At 32.5% G+C, this 19953-nt stretch overlaps 1 protein-coding gene across 1 annotated transcript in view; it reads left to right on the top strand.

Moving 5' to 3' along the window:
• LOC145314977 (uncharacterized) overlaps positions 1-19673 on the top strand; it is a 32745-nt gene extending 13072 nt beyond the window's left edge. Inside the window, exons 2-8 of the mRNA XM_080155050.1 lie at positions 6701-6779; positions 12797-12849; positions 13224-13752; positions 17591-17756; positions 18265-18368; positions 19030-19075; positions 19523-19673. Of these exons, the coding sequence (XP_080011176.1) occupies positions 6746-6779; positions 12797-12849; positions 13224-13752; positions 17591-17756; positions 18265-18368; positions 19030-19075; positions 19523-19673 (1083 nt within the window). The 5' untranslated portion in view covers positions 6701-6745. The remainder of the gene's footprint in view (positions 1-6700; positions 6780-12796; positions 12850-13223; positions 13753-17590; positions 17757-18264; positions 18369-19029; positions 19076-19522) is intronic.
• The last annotated feature ends 280 nt before the right edge of the window (positions 19674-19953 follow it).

The raw sequence follows: 19953 nt of genomic DNA, 5'->3' as shown, positions 1-19953 counted from the left end.
ATTTAGATGTAAAAAGGACAATTTTAATATTACGAAATACAGTGATAGATCTATCTCAAACCAAAATTTTAAGAAGTTTTTGGGCAAGTATTAAAATCTTTTATAAACCAAGATTTTGATTAAAGTTTTAATATTTTTTTTGTGAAATATAAGGTGGGGTTTACTATATTTAGGTTTTATACCTTACCATACTCATGTCGCTACTAAATTAAACGTAACCCTAATTATTTACAGGGTGCCCCCTAAAAAAGTGCCTTGCATGTCCCATCTAAATTTAGCTTACCCTCATTATTTACAGGGATCCTATACAAGTTTTATAACAAACAATGCCCTGCATGTCGCTACTATATTAAGCTTTACTCTCATTATATACAGGGTGTCCTCTATACAAGTTTTACATGTTTCCATTCCTTGTATGTCGCTTAATAAATTAAGCTTAACTCTCATTATATACAGGGTGTCTCTTATACAAGTTTTATACCATAAAATGCCATGCATGTCGCTACTAAGTTAGGCTTTACTCTCATTACCTACAGGGTGTCCCCTATACAAGTTTTACATGTTTCTATGCCTAGCAAGTAGCTATGATAAATTAATTAGCTTAACCCTTATTATCTACAGGGTGCCCCCTAAAAATTAAACTATTCCGGGAGGGATGGTGGGAAGGGTATGTTAATAACTACCATAAAGCTTGTTAATTAAGAAAATTCAAGCAAACACAATCAACCTATGCACCTTTTTTACTTTTTCAGGATTTCTTTCCTGAATTTTAAATATGAACATCTTTTTAGTGTGTCTTGTTATGTGGGGGGGATTTTACATTCCCCGCCATCCAGAATAGTAATTATTTGGAGGCCCCACATAATAGGGTTAAGCTTCGTCTTTATTATATACAGGGTGTCTCCTAAAAGTCTTATATACACACTCATTTTATGCAGGATGTCCTATTAAAGTTTATCACCCAAATTGATAGAGAACAGTTTTCCTTTCGCTTTTGGGCTAAAAAATCTTTTACAGAAATGTGCTGTATCTTGAATATGTCAATTTGTATTTGTCACCCTGTTTATAATTTTGTTGAGTGTTATAACCTCATAAAGGGACAATATGCAATAACAATTTATATGTACTATACACGCAAAATATACTAAATAGTCAGGGATCTAAAGGGATAGCACAATGACCGATAAATTAATGGCCATCACCAATAATGGTGGTTGAAACGTTTGGACACTCAAATTAATGAATCAACTTATCAAAATTCAACTAAAGTCCTCAAAGTTGTTAAGCCAATGATAAGAAAATGTTATCAAAACTTTAGGGACTAGTGTAATAAACAGCCCAATGACCCCTCCCTCCCTGCATAAAAGTACACCTCAGTACAAAAAGAACAGTATCCTAATTAGTCAAAAACTTAGACAATATTTGAAATGAAAAGAAATTTTAAAATTGATTAATGTTTTAAATTTATTAAGAAAATGACTTATTTAGCTAATAAAATAAATTTTAAGTAAATTCCTTTTTAGAATTTTGTTAGCTCGCCAATAAACAATAAAATTATATAGTCCATTTCTTTTCATTTCTTGGACTTTAGAACCAGTAGAATTTAAAGTCCATTGTCTCATCCCTTTAAAATTTCATAAATTACTTCGCTTGAAAGCAACCAAGTGTGGTAAGCCGAAGCGTTTCAGCTCACCGGTTGCGAGTTCGAATCCAACGAGCCCTAGCCTTGAAGTATTCTACCAAAACAGCGGTAGACAGCCTGTGGGGGTAGCTGTGGTAAAAGGGGAGGCAGCGCCTCCCGGTTGTATAGTTGCGTGAGGGGCGCGTGATAGCTGCGTGTCCGTGCCCCTCCCCATATTTAGCCAGGCCAGTTTGACCGCTGCGCAACGGGGTCACCTGCGGTCATGAGGTAAATGGTGATATAATGGGATTAGTGCGGAAGGCTTGTCATGATAAGCCACTGCGTAGCAATTCTGTAAACTACCCGTCCGTCTGTTGCCGTATTACCACACAAGTAATTCTTGTTGTGTTATGTTTTATGTTTGGTTTACCAAACCAATCTAAAAGCCTAACATTTATTTTCCACTATGTGTAGTGTGTTTTTTTGTGTGTATGTGTGTGTATGTGTGTGTGTGTGTGTGTGTGTGTAGCACCCGCACCCTTAAGCTCAATTTGTTTCTCTGATTTTTTCTATTTGACCACTCAGCCGGTATAATTTAGGCCAAGTGCACAACCAAAGAAGTATGTGTGTGTGTGTGTTTGCATGTGTGTGTGTGTATGTGTGTGTGTGTGTGTATGTGTTTGTATGTGTGTGTATGTAAGCATTAAAGCTATGTAGGCTCACCCAACCAACTTATTGGCTTCTTTGCAAAAACAAGGAAGAATTTATTCTGCAGTGGGGCATGAAAAACCCAATATTTGATTTGTTCATTTAGTTAAGTGTTCAACCACTAATTTATATCTACAGAAGGGGTAATAATGAGTAACATCATTTTATTTTTAACGCCCATTGTCTTATCCCTTTCGATCCCTGCTTATAATTGCTGCACTACTTATGGAAATTAATATTCTTATTTTCAACTTATGAACAAAATTTTAAAACTCTCTAAAAATTAAGTTTATCTTCTTCTATTGTTTGTTTAGAAACGTCATAGCAAGTTTACTGTAAGCAAATGCATATATGAATGTCACACACAGAGATATGTAACTTGGAGAAAAAAAATGTACTGTCCCAATAATTTTATCCTAAAATAAAGAAGACATTGATAAGACAATGGCCGATAAATTGATGTACATCCCAAATGTTAATACACAAAATTGCCCCTGCTGTAGATTAGAACGTTTGTACACTCAACTTAATAAACCAACCAATCAAAATTCATTCAAAGTCCCCCAAAGTTGTTAAGCAAACGAATAAGAAAACTATATTATAAAACTTTGGGGACTAGAATAATAAACAGCCCATTGTCCCCTCTTACTCTCTCTCTCTCTCTCTTTTATTTTGATTAAATGGACGCTTAAGATGCAAACTATTTTGGTTTAATTCATATTACTCTCCCTGTAGGATGTATGTATATATGTACTGAGAATGTATGGTGTAATTTAAATTCTAAGTGTTTAGACCAACTATTCCAAATTATAAGGGTAGATTAGGTAGATAGATTATATGGGTAGATACCTATATAGCACAAACTATTTTCAACTTTTTATAGATAGATAGATACCTATATAGGACATACTATCTTAAACCATTCGTTAGATAGATAGATAATATCAGTAGATAACAAAATAGCACAAACTATTTTCAACTATTTTTTAGAGAGATAGATTATATAGTTAGATACCTATATAGCACAAACTATTTTCAACTATTTTTCAGATAGATAGATACCTATATAGAACATACTATCTTAAACCATTCGTTAGATAGATAGATTATATCAGTAGATAACTAAATAGCACAAACTATTTTCAACTATTTTTTAGAGAGATAGATTATATAGTTAGATACCTATATAGCACAAACTATTTTCAACTATTTTTCAGATAGATAGATACCATTTATTAGAAAAATAGATTATATGGGTAGATACCTATTTTTAGATAGATAGAACAAACTATTTTCAACTATTTATTGAATCGATAGATACATATATAAAACAAACTATCTTAAACCATTAATTAGATAAATAGAGAGATAGACAGACAAATAAATAAATAGTTAGATTGATAGATAGATATCTAGGTATATAATAAATTCTTAGTATGGTGTACTACTTTGTGAGAACTATTTTCAACTAATACAAAGTTATTCAGGTTCTAATCAATATTCCAACTACTTCTGGCTAAAAGTGCTCCTATAAAGAAGCCCAAATTAATTTAACATTAAAATTTAATAATAAGGATTACAATATCTTTTACTAGCGGCTGAGCTCATAGCATCTAGGAGTTCTGTTTTCGTATGAGTAAGGAAAATAGAAAAATATCCTAAAACTAAACTTATATATTAGAATTAATTAGCCTAAAACCATCCAAGGACCTATAAGAAGCTTCCATAAAATTAAGAACTCGATCGTTTCAGCAGTTATCAATATTTTGAGCTACAGACAAAAAAAACGTACTACTTTATATGAAAGAATATTTGACCTAGGAATATCTTTTTATAAACTTATTTATTTATTTCAGTCTGCTATGTCAAAATTGCTCTCAAAGGTGAAAAATATAAGTTGGACTTTATTAGAACATATGTATTACTTAAAGGACTCTTAAAGATTTAAAATAAAGGGAGAAATACATTATTTCATTAATAATTAATACCTTTATTATAATTCACAAGTTTTTTTGTTTTCTTGTATAAACCCTCTTTGGCTTGGCTTGGCTATACTTTGGTATATTGCATAAGAAAGTATAAAATTAAGTTTATTTTTATTCTGTTAAATATATATAACTTTATATTGTAAAGTTTATATCAAATTAAACAAGTTAACTTCATGTTTATTTAATTCTTTCTTTCTATTCTATAATACCAGTAAAATAGCCAAGAACTTCAAGCTCTTATTTAGTTTTTAAAAAGTAGCACAAAACCGTCTCGGAAGCTATATAAAACTTTCATAAATTGAATGTATAGTCAGACATGACACCTTAACTTTTTGTATAACTAGCGGATACGCCTCTAGGTGCGATTATGGGGACTAGAGAGGGGGGGGGGGTATGGTCGGTCAGCCTTCTTGTTTCAAAAGAGAAAGTAAAAAAAAATTCTAAGAGGGGATATTTTTCAGAGGCGGTTCTCTTGGGAGGTTAGATCATGGAGGTACCCTCACTAAAAATAGTTCTAAACCCTTCCAGGACCTTTATAGCGCTTAACCGTAAAGGGGAACTATATCGGTCCAGCGAAATCTTTAGCTACAGACAGACACACAGGCAGACATACATTCTGTTACTTTTATATAAGGATAGAATACACAATACTATAGCTGCACATAAAAATCAGCATACCAATTAAAAGTAAAAGTAAAAGAGTATGCTATAAAAGAGTATTAGTAAATGTAATTGTATAAAGCTTTAACCATTAACTCTTACTCTCTCTCTCTCTCTCCCTCTCTCACTCTTTCTCTCTCTCTCTCTCTCTCTCTCTCTCTCTCTCTCTCTCTCTCTCTCTCTCTCTCTCTCTCTCTCCCTCTCTCTCTCTCTCTCTCTCTCTTCCTCTCTCTCGCATTCTCTCTCTTTCTTTCTCTTTCCCTGCAATGAATGAAAAAGCTAAAATTCAAGGATGAAAGAATCAGTAAAAAATGGAATAGTTATTTCTCGCATCGTATTATAAACACTAAACAGCTTTCCGCGGATATAGAATGTACAATTATAAGATTAAAACCAGCATTTTTAGCCCCGAGGTGCGGAAGGCACGGGCTAAAGAAACTGGTTTTATTCTTATGATTGTACATTTTTATATTCGTAGAAATCTGGATATAATACGATGCTAGACATAGTTTTTTCGTATGGATGAGAACCGGTTCCTATCCACCGGATTCGAATGAATACGAGAAAATCATTTACATTGTCATAGGTCTATACAGCTAATTTAGCTGCGTGAAAGATAAAAGATTATGTTTTTCGGGCAAAGGCATTTCACCTCCATTACAAAGTTAATTCATGCAACTGACATAGCATAAGTAGTTCCATGTCTTATATATAACGCATTGTGGTCTAGACTTGAACTGGAAATTACATTTATTTTTGTGAAAAATATAAACAATAATAAGTTTTAGAAATTAACTTTTAAATTTACTTTTAGTTTAAATGCCAAACAATTACCAATATAAAGACCAAAAATTATGATTTGTTTTATGGAAAAACGCATCAATTAAAAAAGTAACAGGATGTTTGTCTGTCAGTCTCTGCCGGAGGATCTCAATAACCCCTGGATCGATATGGTTCTCATTTACGTGTTTGCTTCCATAGATCCTGGGAAGGAATTTTTGAAACACCATAAAGTGCCGCCAAAAAAAAAAGGCATCAAGTAAAAAAGTAACAGGATGTTTGTCTGTCAGTCTCTACCGGAGGATCTCATTAACCCCGGATGGATATGGTTCTCATTTACGTGAAAGCTTCTCATTAGAAGGGAAATCTACCCTGGATAAAATACCCAAATTTGGACGCCTCTAGGGGCGTAGCCGATAGTTTTTGGATAATACAATGACTCTTTTTCTATTCCTTTTATTTTAAAATTGCAATATTGGTGCAATGCTACTAAAACTACAGTAAGCAAATGATTAATGATAAGGCAGACCTACAAATTTAGAACAAATGATCCACTAAATTATGTTTCACCCGGGGAAGGAGGAGACATTGGACTGTTTATTACACTAGTCCCCAATGTTTTATGATAATGCTTTCTTATTCGATGGCTTACAAACTTTGGGGACTTTTGTTGAACTTTGGTTAGTTCCTTAAGTTGAGTGTCAACAATGTTTCAAACATTATTTCAATCTACAGCAGTGGTAATTTTGTGTATCATCATTGGAGATGTACATCAGTTTATCGGCCTTTGTCTTATCCCTTTGGATCCCTGGTTTTACCCATGTTTTATATGGTTATATCTTATTTGTTTTAGCAGCATAAAGCTACTCTAATAGTTATTTATCGAATCGTATTATAGACTGCTTTCCGCGGGTATTAAAATAATATTTCATTTTTATTTCAGGGCCTGCAAAGGTGGGAACCTGTCTGTGTGCTTGGCCTTACTACCATGACAGTGGGAGATACTCACACAGATACTATAGGTATAGATAGATAGATACTCACATAGATACTATAGGTATAGATAGATAGATACTCACACAGATACTATAGGTATATATAGATAGATACTCACGCAGATACTATAGGTATAGATAGATAGATACTCACACAGATACTATAGGTATATATAGATAGATACTCACGCAGATACTATAGGTATAGATAGATAGATACTCACACAGATACTATAGGTATATATAGATAGATACTCACGCAGATACTATAGGTATAGATAGATAGATACTCACACAGATACTATAGGTATAGATAGATAGTTACTCACACAGATACTATAGGTATAGATAGATAGATACTCACACAGATACTATAGGTATATATAGATAGATACTCACACAGATACTATAGGTATAGATAGATAGATACTCTAGGTATAGATAGATAGATACTCACATATATACTATACATGTTCTACATATTTGGACAGGGTAGTTTTGGGCTATTTTTTCAATCTTAAAATATACAATAAAAAAAATATTTAGGGTTGCATCCACTAGTAAGATCATTGAATGAATATTCTAAAACACAACTATCATATTTTTTGTTAACTTCGGTTTAAAATAACTTTATTTTAATTCAGCATTTCTATTGATCAAAAAATTGCTGAGTGGTTTTAAATCTTTTTTTTCTTTAGTTTTCCTTTCTTATTCTTTATTTATCAGCGATGATACTCTAAAAGAAATGTTTGTATGCTGATCATCTAAGACATCACTAATTCTGGAAATTTCTTAGTCCTTGTGTATTCATTTTGCTTACCCGCGTGGCTTAACACGTAGCGGATCAACTCTTTGTAGGGGTATTGATAAGTTCGAATTTTGCCTCAACACCGCGCAATAACTAAAGATCTTAAAAAGTTTTCCTACTGCTCCTAGGTCAGATTCGCGTGGTGGAAATGTCTTGCCCCAAAACAGGCACAACTCATTATTATGCACAGTCCAGACAAAAGTCGTTTAATCAAAGACTTAGTTGTCTGTAGGGTGTTATGGATGAAAATGTTCCTGTTTACTTTTGTGTGACCCAATTTTTCCCCTATTTTCATTTGGGAAAAATGTATTGTGGAAAATAACTTCTGGTATTAAAAGGAAACAAGGATTATTCATTTCCATTAAAATAAATCAAAAGCTAGTAATCCATATATAAAAGTAACATGATGTGTGTCTGTCTATGTATACTAAAGATCTCGCTATCCGCTGAACTGATATGGTTCTCCTTTAATATGATTCTCATAGCTCCTGGGACGTTAATAACTGTTTTGGAGGGTCGACCCTCCTTCCTTCTAAAGGCCTCTAGGGAAACTTGACATTTACTAACCTAACTCATGCCTCTTAGATTCTATAGCCTTGCATAGCCTTGACTCTACGAGGTACAAACCCAGCAGAACACATATAACCCTTACTTTACCTAACCTAACCTAAAATAAGCATAAAATAGTAATACGATTTTCTTTTCAATAAGTTTGTTTTTAGTTGACGTGCGATTAAAGTAAAACTGCCAAAATACTTTATCTAGAGTTATTTAGCAACATTAAGAAAAGACAGTAGACAAAAACAAAAAAGACTCTTGCCATAGAGTAGATTTGCTACTAAAAAATGATGACTTTGTCCCTTTTTCTTGCTCTCTCTTTTTCTCGATTTTTCTATTTTCTCTTTCTATTATTCTACTCTCCCTTATTATCTTTCTTTTCTCCTATTCTCTATCTCCTCCCCCCCCCCTCCCCACTAAACATTGTTGAGCTGCAAAAAAAACTTATTTTGGCAAAAATGCATCAATTTAGGTTGCTTCTACTTGTACACAGTGAAACATTTATGGATGTTTTTATAAGAAGCGCTGCAATAACAAACTAATAACAGTTCAGATGAGGGAAAAACAGTAACGTGTAGTTTAGGGATCATTACAGTTAACTACAAATAAAATTAGTACTCAATGTTTTAAAGATACGTTTAATCATGCATAGGCCTAAAACTTTGGGTACTTCTGTCAAATCTTGATTAATGGGTTCAAGTTAGGAGTATCCAAGCTTTTCAACTAATAAATTAAGTCTAAATATATGTCTATTATGTTTATCACCATTGGGGTTGAATATTAATATTTCCTTAAGAGTATATGTACATAAATAAGTATGGCAGCAAAGCCGTTACTATAATCATAATGAACAAGTAGCAATGTTAGTAACCTTAATTGTCAATTTTGCCCTGTCCACATATGTTTTACATCCATTCAAGTAGCACATGCAATATTTAAAAAAAAACAGAGTATTATTTTCTGCAGTGTTACTTTCCTAATAAATTGAGAAGCTAAAACCAGCCATTACCAATTCCTTCCCTCCAGGCTTTCTGTAATATTATTACCCCATTTATTTGTGGTAAAATCCTTTATAATAGATAGTTTGACCACATATACCCACCCAAGTAGCTTAAAGGATATAGCAATGAACGAGAAATTGATGTTATCCCCATGAATTTCTCCATCTTTGTGAAAAAGTTTGTACATTGCTTGTTTGCACCAACCAATCAAACCTTAATAAAAGAGTTTCCAAAGCCAACGAATTATAGAACTCGTATTAAAACCTGGGTACCACTATATGTAATATATGTGTTTAAAGTAATACAATTTATGATACTTTAATGTATAGGTTATAGTCCTAATGAATAAAAGTCTCTACCGGCCAAAAAAAAAACTATCTGAAAATGGGGGGATTTTTTTTGTAAACCCCGAACAAACATATTATGCAAATCTGAATTTTCAAAATAGCAGCTTTATTATTCATTTAGGATGATTTTACAATAAATATGAAATTCAGATGCCTCTTTTGGTTACAAAATTCCACTGTTATTTTTTAATTAATCAGCACCAATAAAGCACAAGATCTCAAAAACAGCATTTGAGGGAAATAGTGGTGAACAAACATATTATGCAAATCCAAAACAAAGCAAAAAAAAAGGTTTTTTTTGCACTTTTCTCCTCTTTTAAAGATTGATTATGATAAAATGATAATTTTTTAAGGGATTTATGCATTAATTATTTTGAAAAATAGTATAAGGTAGAAATTAATGATTTTTCTAAATAAGAAATGTTTGAAAAAAATAAATTTGATCCCTATCACTTTAGAGGACAGCTGCTGACCCCCAGTCTTATGGATGAACCTAAATACATGTTAAAGATAAAAATTACCTTGAAAATTATACAAAAATGTTTTTTGGTGTGTTGAAAAAATCTATTTTAAAATCTTGATTTTGAGGATGATGACCTTTAAGATGCCCCTATTGGTGGTGATGGTGAGCCAAATGTTATCAAAGTGCGTGTCCATGATGACAACTTATATATTAAACTATGATCCAATTTTTGTAGTTATAGCATCCTCCAGCCCAGCATTATTAAAAAAGAAAAGAATTGCAATTTTATTTACTTCAATTCATAAGGTGAATACTGTAGTTTTTAGAAGATGGTTATATTTCTTGTCGGAAGGCTCCTATGACTACAAAAAATGGTACATAGGTTAATAGACAAGTTGTTGTAATGGGCATGTACTTAGATAACATTTGGCTCACCATCACCACCAACAGGAGCATCTGAAAGGTCATCATCCTCAAAATCAAGATTTTAAAATGAATTTTTTTAACATATAAAAAAACATTTTTGTATACTTTTCAGGGTAATTTTTATCTTTAACATGTATTTAGGTTCATCCATAAGACTGGGGGTCAGCAGCTGTCCTCTAAAGTGATAGGGATCGAATTTATTTTTTTCGATCATTTCTTATTTAGAAAAATCATTAATTTCTACCTTATACTATATTTCATAATAATTAATGCATAAATCCCTTAAAAAAATATTAATTTATCATAATCAATCTTTAAAAGAGGAGAAAAGTGCCAAAAAAACTTTTTTTTGTTGCTATGTTTTGGATTTGCATAATATGTTTGTTCACCAGCATTACCCCCAAATGCTGTTTTTGAGATCTTGTGCTTTATTGGTGCTGATTAATTAAAAAAATAACAGTGGAATTTTGTAACCAAAAGAGGCATCTACATTTCATATTTATTGTAAAATCATCCTAAATGAATAATAAAGCTGCTATTTTGAAAATTCAGATTTGCATAATATGTTTGTTCAGGGTTTATATAACTCGCAATATAAGTGAATCATCCTAGAAGCCATCTAAGCCATACTGTAAGGATATTTACACATTTTTGCCCTAATTCTGGGGACCAATACACAAATAGATAGATTAATTGATAGATAAATATAACGACAGATAAAGGGTGTTTAAAAAATAACCAATCGCTTCACTCTTTTCAATATAAACCCTTTAGTTTTGGTCACAAACTAACAAAAAATTACCAGAATCATGTCCAAGCAATGACAATGAGATAACACTATTGAATTTTGAGTTCTACTCGCCTCTCCTGAGCACTACAGCTCGAGTCCTAGCCCTTGTGGAAAATTTTTCTCTACGGGGAGAGTGCATATTTTATTACAAATCTTTACAGTTTTGTCTTTTTTTAAAAAGAATAAACTTGCAGATAGACCCCATAATGTTTAGAGTTTTTAATGGGGCTTATATAGACCTTTTTATAGACGCCTCAATCAGATTTGATTTCTGACCCTACCCTAGCCAAGTTGGCATCCAAAAGGCAGACCCATCAAACATTGAGACATGACTGCTCTGTCTTTAAAAAAAAGAACAATCCGTCTTAGGTACTTAAAATCTTGTAGATAGACCCCATAATGTTTAGAATTTTTGATGGGGCATGTCAATATCTTTCTATAGACACCTTAATCAGGTTTCTAACACAATCTTAGCCATTTGGACATCAAAAAGAAAGGTCTGTCACACATCCAGAACTGTAGAGACCCGTCATGTCTAAATGTTTGATGGTTCTGTCTTTTTAATGCCAAATTGGCTAGGATTGAGTTAGAAACCTGGTTAAGATGTCTATAGAAAGGTCTTTACATGCTCCATAAAAAATTCTAAACATTATGGGGTCTATCTACAAGATTTTAAGTACTTAAGACGATTTATTGATTTTTAATCTCCATGTAAGGAAAAATTCTAGGGCTAGGACTCGAGCTGTAGTGCTCAGAAGAGGTGAGTAGAAATCAAAATTCAATAGTGCTTTCTCATTGTCATTCCTTGGACATGGTTTGGGTCATTTTTTGTTAGTTTTTGACTAAAACTGAAGGTTTATATTGAAAAGAGTGAAGCGATTGGTTTTTTTTAAACACCCTATATAATTAAAACATCGTCATTTAAAACTATAGATATATGGATAGACTTACAGATTGTATGAATAAGTAAGTACATAGATAAATAAAAGAGGAGTTTACCACCAACCTTAAATTTTGAAACCCCTCAGATTACCCCTGTCAAAGTAAAAAAAAATACATTAGATTAGCCCTCTTAAACTTTTAAACCCCCTTATTTTAAATACACCCCCCCTCAAAAAAAGCTTGGACGCCCTTGATTACTATAAATCTAAATGTATAGCTAAATAGATAAGTCCTAAATAAATATAGTATGGAATAGATAGATAAATATTATCATATAAAAACTTTAGGTTTTTATATAAAATCTACAGAATGTACAACTAGAAATAGATAGATATATATGTAATAAATTAATAGATAGATAGATAGACATAATTACAAATAGTATGGAGTAGATAGATAGATAGTTCACAAAAGACAAAGGTCGACCTCTGGAAATTTTAGGTCGACCTTAAGAGGTTGACTGATTTCATAAAGGCATTTGTTAGTGTTTAGGTTGACCTACAGAATAAATTGGTCGACCTCCAAAAGTTGTTAGTGACATGGGCAAAATATTATTATTATAGAAAAAACTATAGAATGAAATCTACAGAATATACAACTACAGATAGATAGACAGATAGATAAGTAATAAATAGATAGATGATATAGATCTAATTACAGCTATTAATAGATATTATATTATATAAATATTATTATATATAAACTCTAGGTTTGGAGGTAAGAATGAAATCTACAGAGTATCACCATCAGCTTGGCCCTCAGGAATAGTTACTTATTAAGTACCCAAACTTTTGTTTTCTCAGGGAGGGAGGGGACATTGGACTGTTAAGTACACCAGAACGGAAAGATTTACCGTTCACCGTATTTACTCTATGAAATTTTTTTTTTTAAATTTTTATCTGCTCCAAAAATACTAAAATAAGATCTATATTAAAGTGTTTTTTTGTTGTAAATTCCTGTAACGAGTGGACATAATTAAGCATTAATAATCGTGTTATGTTTTTGTATTACGGCAATTTAATGCTTTTCTGGTGTATTGTGTTTCCACTTCTTTACTATTAATGTAAAAATCCATCAAAAAAATAGAAAAATCTATGAATTGTCAAAATGAAAATAAGTAACAATAATTGACACAGAGTCCTGACTACACAACCTCAGTCAACAACGAAGTATCGGCGGGGCAGGATGCCGCCAATATCACGTTTACCGTTAACGGCAGCGTAAACGGCTTTACAACGACCACGGCGGTGAGCAGCGGTGGAAATGGCAGTTGTGAAGGAAATATTTTCAATTTCCAAACGGATGGCAACACGTTAACCGTGGTGGAGAGTCGGCGGGGGTGCGGCGTCGGAATGCGACGGTTATCGCCGATCCCGCCGCACGCCGTGCAATTTCCGACGGTGATTGAGGAGCCGGCCACGCCGTGCTATGATGAAATTGACCACGGTGGTTCGGCGGCGGGCGGTGCTGGCAGCCGACGGCCGTCACGAACAGCTTTAGGTGGTAATAACGGCGGAAGCTGTAACAATATGGCGGATAAAGAGGCGGTGAATAACGGTTGTGGCGGTGATATTTATAAGAGCCAGCAACAGCAGCCACGGCGGAGACTTCCATCTATCAATGCGAATATGGTGAAGAATATGCCGAGCAGAAGTTTTGATTCAGGTATATTTTGTTTCGAAGCAGCATAACTGCAATGACGTCATACAATAAAAATGGCCAATGATAGGCCAGTATACATTAATCAATTACAATGTATACTGGCCTAACATTGGTCATTTGTATTATATGACGTCATTTTTTATTAGGCACTATAAGCTGCTTCTATAGTTTCAGGTTTTTATAGACATTTAGACATTCATTGTAAAGTACATTAGACATTAGACATTTCCTTCGGTTAATTTTAGTTTCATACGGGGTAAGCTACCCTAGTATTTACCGAGATTGCTACTCAAAATCAGTTGAAATTCCAAAATATTTTTATGAATTAATTTAGTTTTTTTCATAGTTGTGTTTTTATAAACAATTCCATAATTAGTGCATTAAAATAATTATTTATTAGCCAATCCTAATATTAAGAAAATTAATGTAATAAATTGTGTATTTTTGTGACTTTACTGGAGTAATATGACCCACTTATATGATGTCCTTGATATTATTAATGTTCTTTTTTTATTAACACATTTTCTCATAACAATATTATATATCTTCACACAATAAAGTAAAACTATGTTCGGTTGTCTGTTCCATAAGATCTCGCTAACTGTATGATCGTGTGGCTTCTGCTTATCATTGAATATGCTTACAGGTGTTAGGCTGTTTTTGACTATAATTCTGTGTCAAATCGTTACAGGAATTGCTAACATCAATTTGTAAGAAATTTAACATTTAAAAAGTTGGTGTCAAAATCGCTTAAATTCAACATTAAATAAGCGTATGCTACGCTTTCTAAAGTGTACATTATTGTTAAATAAATGATCATGCAGAGTTTTAAATCTACAGGATTCATGCATTAAAGATTAAGTTTTAGTTAATTTGTGAAAATACTTCCAAATTATGGGTTCTCTTCCGCTAATATTCTCACATTCTTATGACATAAAAACCTTCAAGAGTATTTTTACAAAATTGATAAAAAATCATAAATTTAGCTTTATGAATAAATGGACAATTTTATTTATATTTTTTTAAGCAAACCTTTCATTGCATTACTTTTGTCTTAAAGTTTTTGTCAAGTTTAGGAACTTAGTAAAGTTGGTAATAAATTTTAAAGTCTTTAGCATGACATGTTTTGGGAAATTTGGACAGTCGAAAAAAATGTAAAAAGTTTTCCATTTTACGTAACTGTATCTAAATGTATAGTAAAGTAATAAGCTGTCTGTATGTTTAATAAAAGTCCACATTGTTAAGTGAAGTTTCTTACGGGTCCATTATAGGTTTAAGACTATTTACTAAGAAGGTATCCCTCTAAAGTCCCCCACTAAAAATATGCTGCAAGACGAGAGAAAAAAATATGGGTCAGTAACCAATCACCCTTTCTTGATGCTTAGGCTCTAGAGGCTTTAGGCTTAGTCTTATAAAACTAAAACTGATATACTTGCTATATATGTAGCCAGCTAATTTGTGGAGCCACTTTGTTTTTCTTTGGTGGAAATATTATGCCTAATCTGATTAGAAAAGGAATATTATCCACACAGACACCCAGACATAACCCTTTGTATTTTAGCATTCATTTGTAGAAACGCATGTATATTATGTATTATCAACCTTTTTTGTCTTTGTACTTTGGAAATACAAAACTGATACCCAGGTTGCAAGTCGTATAGGTGGAGATTTTTTTTTGGTACTAAATTTTGTTATACTATAGTATAGAAACTTTGTATGACATACATGATACATAGTATACATTCATGATAGTAAAACGGTACAACAAATTTATGGTCTTCTATTATTTTTGATTTTTTCTGTTCTTTGGTTTTTGAATAAGGCTATTCTATATGTTGGTTTATCCACACAGACACCCAGACATAACCCTTTGTAAATTTTCTTATTCATTTGTACAGAAACATTGTATATATTATTGACATTTTTTTGTCTTTGTAGTTTGGAAATACAAAAATAATACCCAGGTTGCAAGTTGTATAAGTTGAGACTTTTTGGTCTTACCCTATAAAATTGTATAAATTTTGTTATATTATAGTAAAGAAACTTTGTACAACATACATTAGTATTTATTCATGATGGTAAAATTTTTACAACGGTACAACAAATTTTAAGGTTTTTTATGATTGTTTGATTTTTCTTTTCTTTTTTTGAATGATGCTATTCTTCATGTGTTTATGTTGGTTTTTCCACTAAAGACCCAGAAATAACTGTTCTTATTCATTTGTAGATGGACATGTGTAGTAGGTATTATTAACCTTTTTTTGTTTTCGTACTTTGGAAATATAAAAATAGTTGGCTTTTATGATTGTTTAGTTTTTCTTTTCTTTGGTTTTTGCATGAGGCTACTCTACACGTGTTTATGTTGGTTTACCCAAGGAAGTCTAAAAGAAACCCTTTGTATTTTCTTTTTCATTTGTACAGAAATATTGTATTATTAACCTTTTTTGTCTTTGTACTTTGGAAATACAAAAATAACCACATTTTTTTATACTTTATAGTAAAATTAAAAATATAGGGTTTGGTAAAGGTTTTAACAAATATTTTATGAAATTAATCAATGCTTTTGCATATACTAGCAGCTGCGTCCCTAGCATCTAAAGTATGGAGTGTTCTACTATGACAAAAACCATCTCAAAGACTTTAATTTTAAAAACATAGCTTATAATCATCCCTGGGTATATATTTGAAGCCTACCTGAAATAGATAAATCAAAAGATTGAATGGTTATCAAGATCTTAGCACTTCGCTGCTAATTAATGTTGTCATCCTTGTTTATTTAATAAATCTCTGATTTTTCCTAACTGCTAATATCTGCTAATGAGGACATTCATTTCTACAGAAATTATTAATTACAGATTCTTAATAAAAAGTTAATGAAAATGTTTTCCCACATTTTCCAACATCAAATTTTTATACTGGAAAAACTAAAGTAGAAAAGACAGGAAGGGAGGGAGATGACATTCCCTAGAGTTTTAATATAAAATTTTCTTATTTGTTGAATCAACAACTTTGGGGACTATCATTGAACTTTGATTGGTTGGTTCATCAAGTTGAGTGTTAAAACGTTTCAACTACTAGTTTTAATATATAGAAGGGGTTATTTTGTATATCATCATTGAAGATGTACATCAAATTATCGGCCGTTATCTTATCCCTTTAGATCCCTGAGAAAAGATCAAAGGAGATTCAATCTATTTTCTAAAAATAAAGTTTTAAACAAAGAAAAACATGCACAGCAATTTCTTAAAATTAACACTTCAGTTAATTTTAATAAAACTTAAAATTTAAGTGACTAAATTTGTTTGTCCGTTAGGATCTTGCTACTCCATTTGCTGATTGAGTTTTCCATTGAAGAGAAGCTTTAAATAGGTCTTAGAATGATATTAAATATTACTCTTAGATTTCAAGTATATCAGTCCTCCATCTTCGAATACAAAGCCTATAGAAGCTAAAGGCACAGCCGATTAGGTGATCCAATACAAGTGTAGACCTAAACCTCTCCAAGTTATATTAATATTAATAGGAATAAAGTTATTTCTGGTTAGGTTATAAGACATTTTTCAAGAGGTTTTCACAAACCACCTAAGTCTTTTTTCAGTATGGCTTCGAAACCAATTAATAACCACTGGATTAGAATCAGCAGTCATACTTAAAAATAATGTATAGCATCGTATTACAAAAATGAAAAATTAAAGTTAATCAAAACCAGTTTTATTAACCCGAACTTTAGATTAATATCTGTGGAAAGTTGTTAATAATATGATGCGATAAATAACTCTTCTAACATTAGACTTCATATTAGACAACAAATTTCATCTCTAATTTAATTTCTCAAATTCAGGAATCTCTTGCTTGCTCTCCGGTGGGTCGGGGTCACCCTCCCCTCCCCTCAACACCTCGACTGGCCAGAATAATGCGGGGGGTGTAGACAACAGCTCTGTCCGCGGGGGCCAGGGGGAGTGTAGTCTGAATCCTAACTCCCCCACCTGTTCTCCAGTTCCATCCAGGTAAAATCAACTTTAAAATTTTTATTTACAATCCCATTTCCCTTCTGTAGATCAATTAATTGGTTGAAAGGATAGGACACTACTAGTTTGGAACTAACCAATTACAATTCAATAAAAGTTTTAAAGCTAACAAATAAGATTACATGGTTTTAAAACTTTGGGTACAAGTGGAATTTACTGTCTAATGTCCCCACCCCTCCTGCTAATCAAATCAGACAACCAACTTTATTTTAAGTGCAACCCTGATATATTAATTACGGCAGTATCCAAATTTAATTCACTTAAAACCATTATTTATCTAATTAAATCTAAAAACATCCATGGAAGCTTTATATTTATCTTCGAGATGCGGAAAGTGTCATTTGTGACGTAACAAAACTAAGGATAAAATGAGAAATGTAAAAGGAAACCCCTAAAAAGAGATGGATTTTTATGACTTCATACTTTCCGTATCTCCAATTTTATTTATAATCTTTGGCTTTGATTTTTTTACAATATATTTTTTCAGATCTCCAGTAACCCCCTCAAAGCGCGCCTCCTTCCACGCCCTGCCCCGCCCTCCCTCTGCCAAGCTGGCTATGAATGGGTCAACTGGTGGCACACCCCCTCCAGGCACTGTTACAATTATTAAACTCTACTTAGATGATTTGGGTATAGTCCCTTTTGTGAAAACGCCTCTTCAGGGTCATTTTGTCGTATATTGACAGTAGCTTTTCTCCTATTTCTAGTCCCTGCTCTAACCATGCGGGGCCAATTGCCTAAACCTACGGGGCAATCACCTAACTTACCTTGATTCAACCTAACCTAAAATAACCTTTATAAAGCTACTTTGATATTGCGCGAAATGCCCCTTAAGAGGCGTCACGTAAGAGACTATACCCTAAGTTTTAAAATAAATTAATAGGTTTTCAATAGGTTAAAATCAACATATGTATGTAGATAAATCAAACTAAAACAAGCTTTGAATAAAGACATCAATTTTAATATTAATGAAAAGAAAAATCATGAAATTGTAAAAACCAACATGAATACCTAAGGAAAATACAAGACATAAATTAATATATTATTACTTTGTTATTTTACTAGATTTGAATTGCATGTACTCTATTAAAGTGATACTTGCAGATGGCTAAGATAACGATACCCCTCATCCACCCCCTTTACTTTTTACTTTTTTATTATTGTTAGTTTGACTTTAGCAACGCATTAGTGTATAAAACATGTGGAAATTTTATAAGGAATATTTTGAATTGTAACTTTGATGTTTTCTCAGGTTCTCCATTCAAGCAAAGCAAACTTTCATACATTTCTAGTCGCAGGTAAAAATATTATCCATCTACATATCTATCAATCAATCTATCAATCTATCTATCTATCTATCTATCTATCTATCTATCTATCTATCTATCTATCTATCTATCTATCTATCTATCTATCTATCTATCTATCTATCTATCTATCTATCTATCTATCTATCTATCTATCTATCTATCTATCTATCTATCTATCTATCTATCTATCTATCTATCTATCTATCTATCTATCTATCTATCTATCTATCTATCTATCTATCTATCTATCTATCTATCTATCTATCTATCTATCTATCTATCTATCTATCTATCTATCTATCTATCTATCTATCTATCTATCTATCTATCTATCTATCTATCTATCTATCTATCTATCTATCTATCTATCTATCTATCTATCTATCTATCTATCTATCTATATATATATATCTATGTATCTATCTATCGATCTAGACTATCAGACCACACTGCCAGCTGTAACTACCTGGTTGATATTGGACAGCACAACAACAACAACCTGTGCCAGCTGTCACCGCCTGTGGGCAACAACAGTAGCAAGTCTCCCTCCCCGTCATTCGCCTCCTCACCTCAGGATAGTAGTTGACACACTAATTCTAGAAAGGGCTTTAAACTAGCAGTATCTAATCTTTTCAACCATAATTTTAATCTATAATAAAATGTATTACGATGTCTGTCTGTGCTTCTCAGGGAATATATATGCTGGTCCTGCAGTGATTTTTTTGGGGGGGGGTTAGGACACCCCCTCCTACCCTCCAAAAAGACACCCACAACAAAACTCTTTAAATTAAACAAACTAATATTGGGAAACAATTGGTGCAACTTTACTTGATTTCTTCTCTGTGCGGGCGAAGCTAGGGGTGAAG

Source organism: Acartia tonsa, chromosome 3 (assembly GCF_053477335.1).
Source record: "Acartia tonsa isolate MP-2025a chromosome 3, ASM5347733v1, whole genome shotgun sequence".
In the NCBI taxonomy this organism is placed as follows: domain Eukaryota; kingdom Metazoa; phylum Arthropoda; class Copepoda; order Calanoida; family Acartiidae; genus Acartia; species Acartia tonsa.
This window is presented reverse-complemented; position numbering and strand designations above follow the sequence as displayed.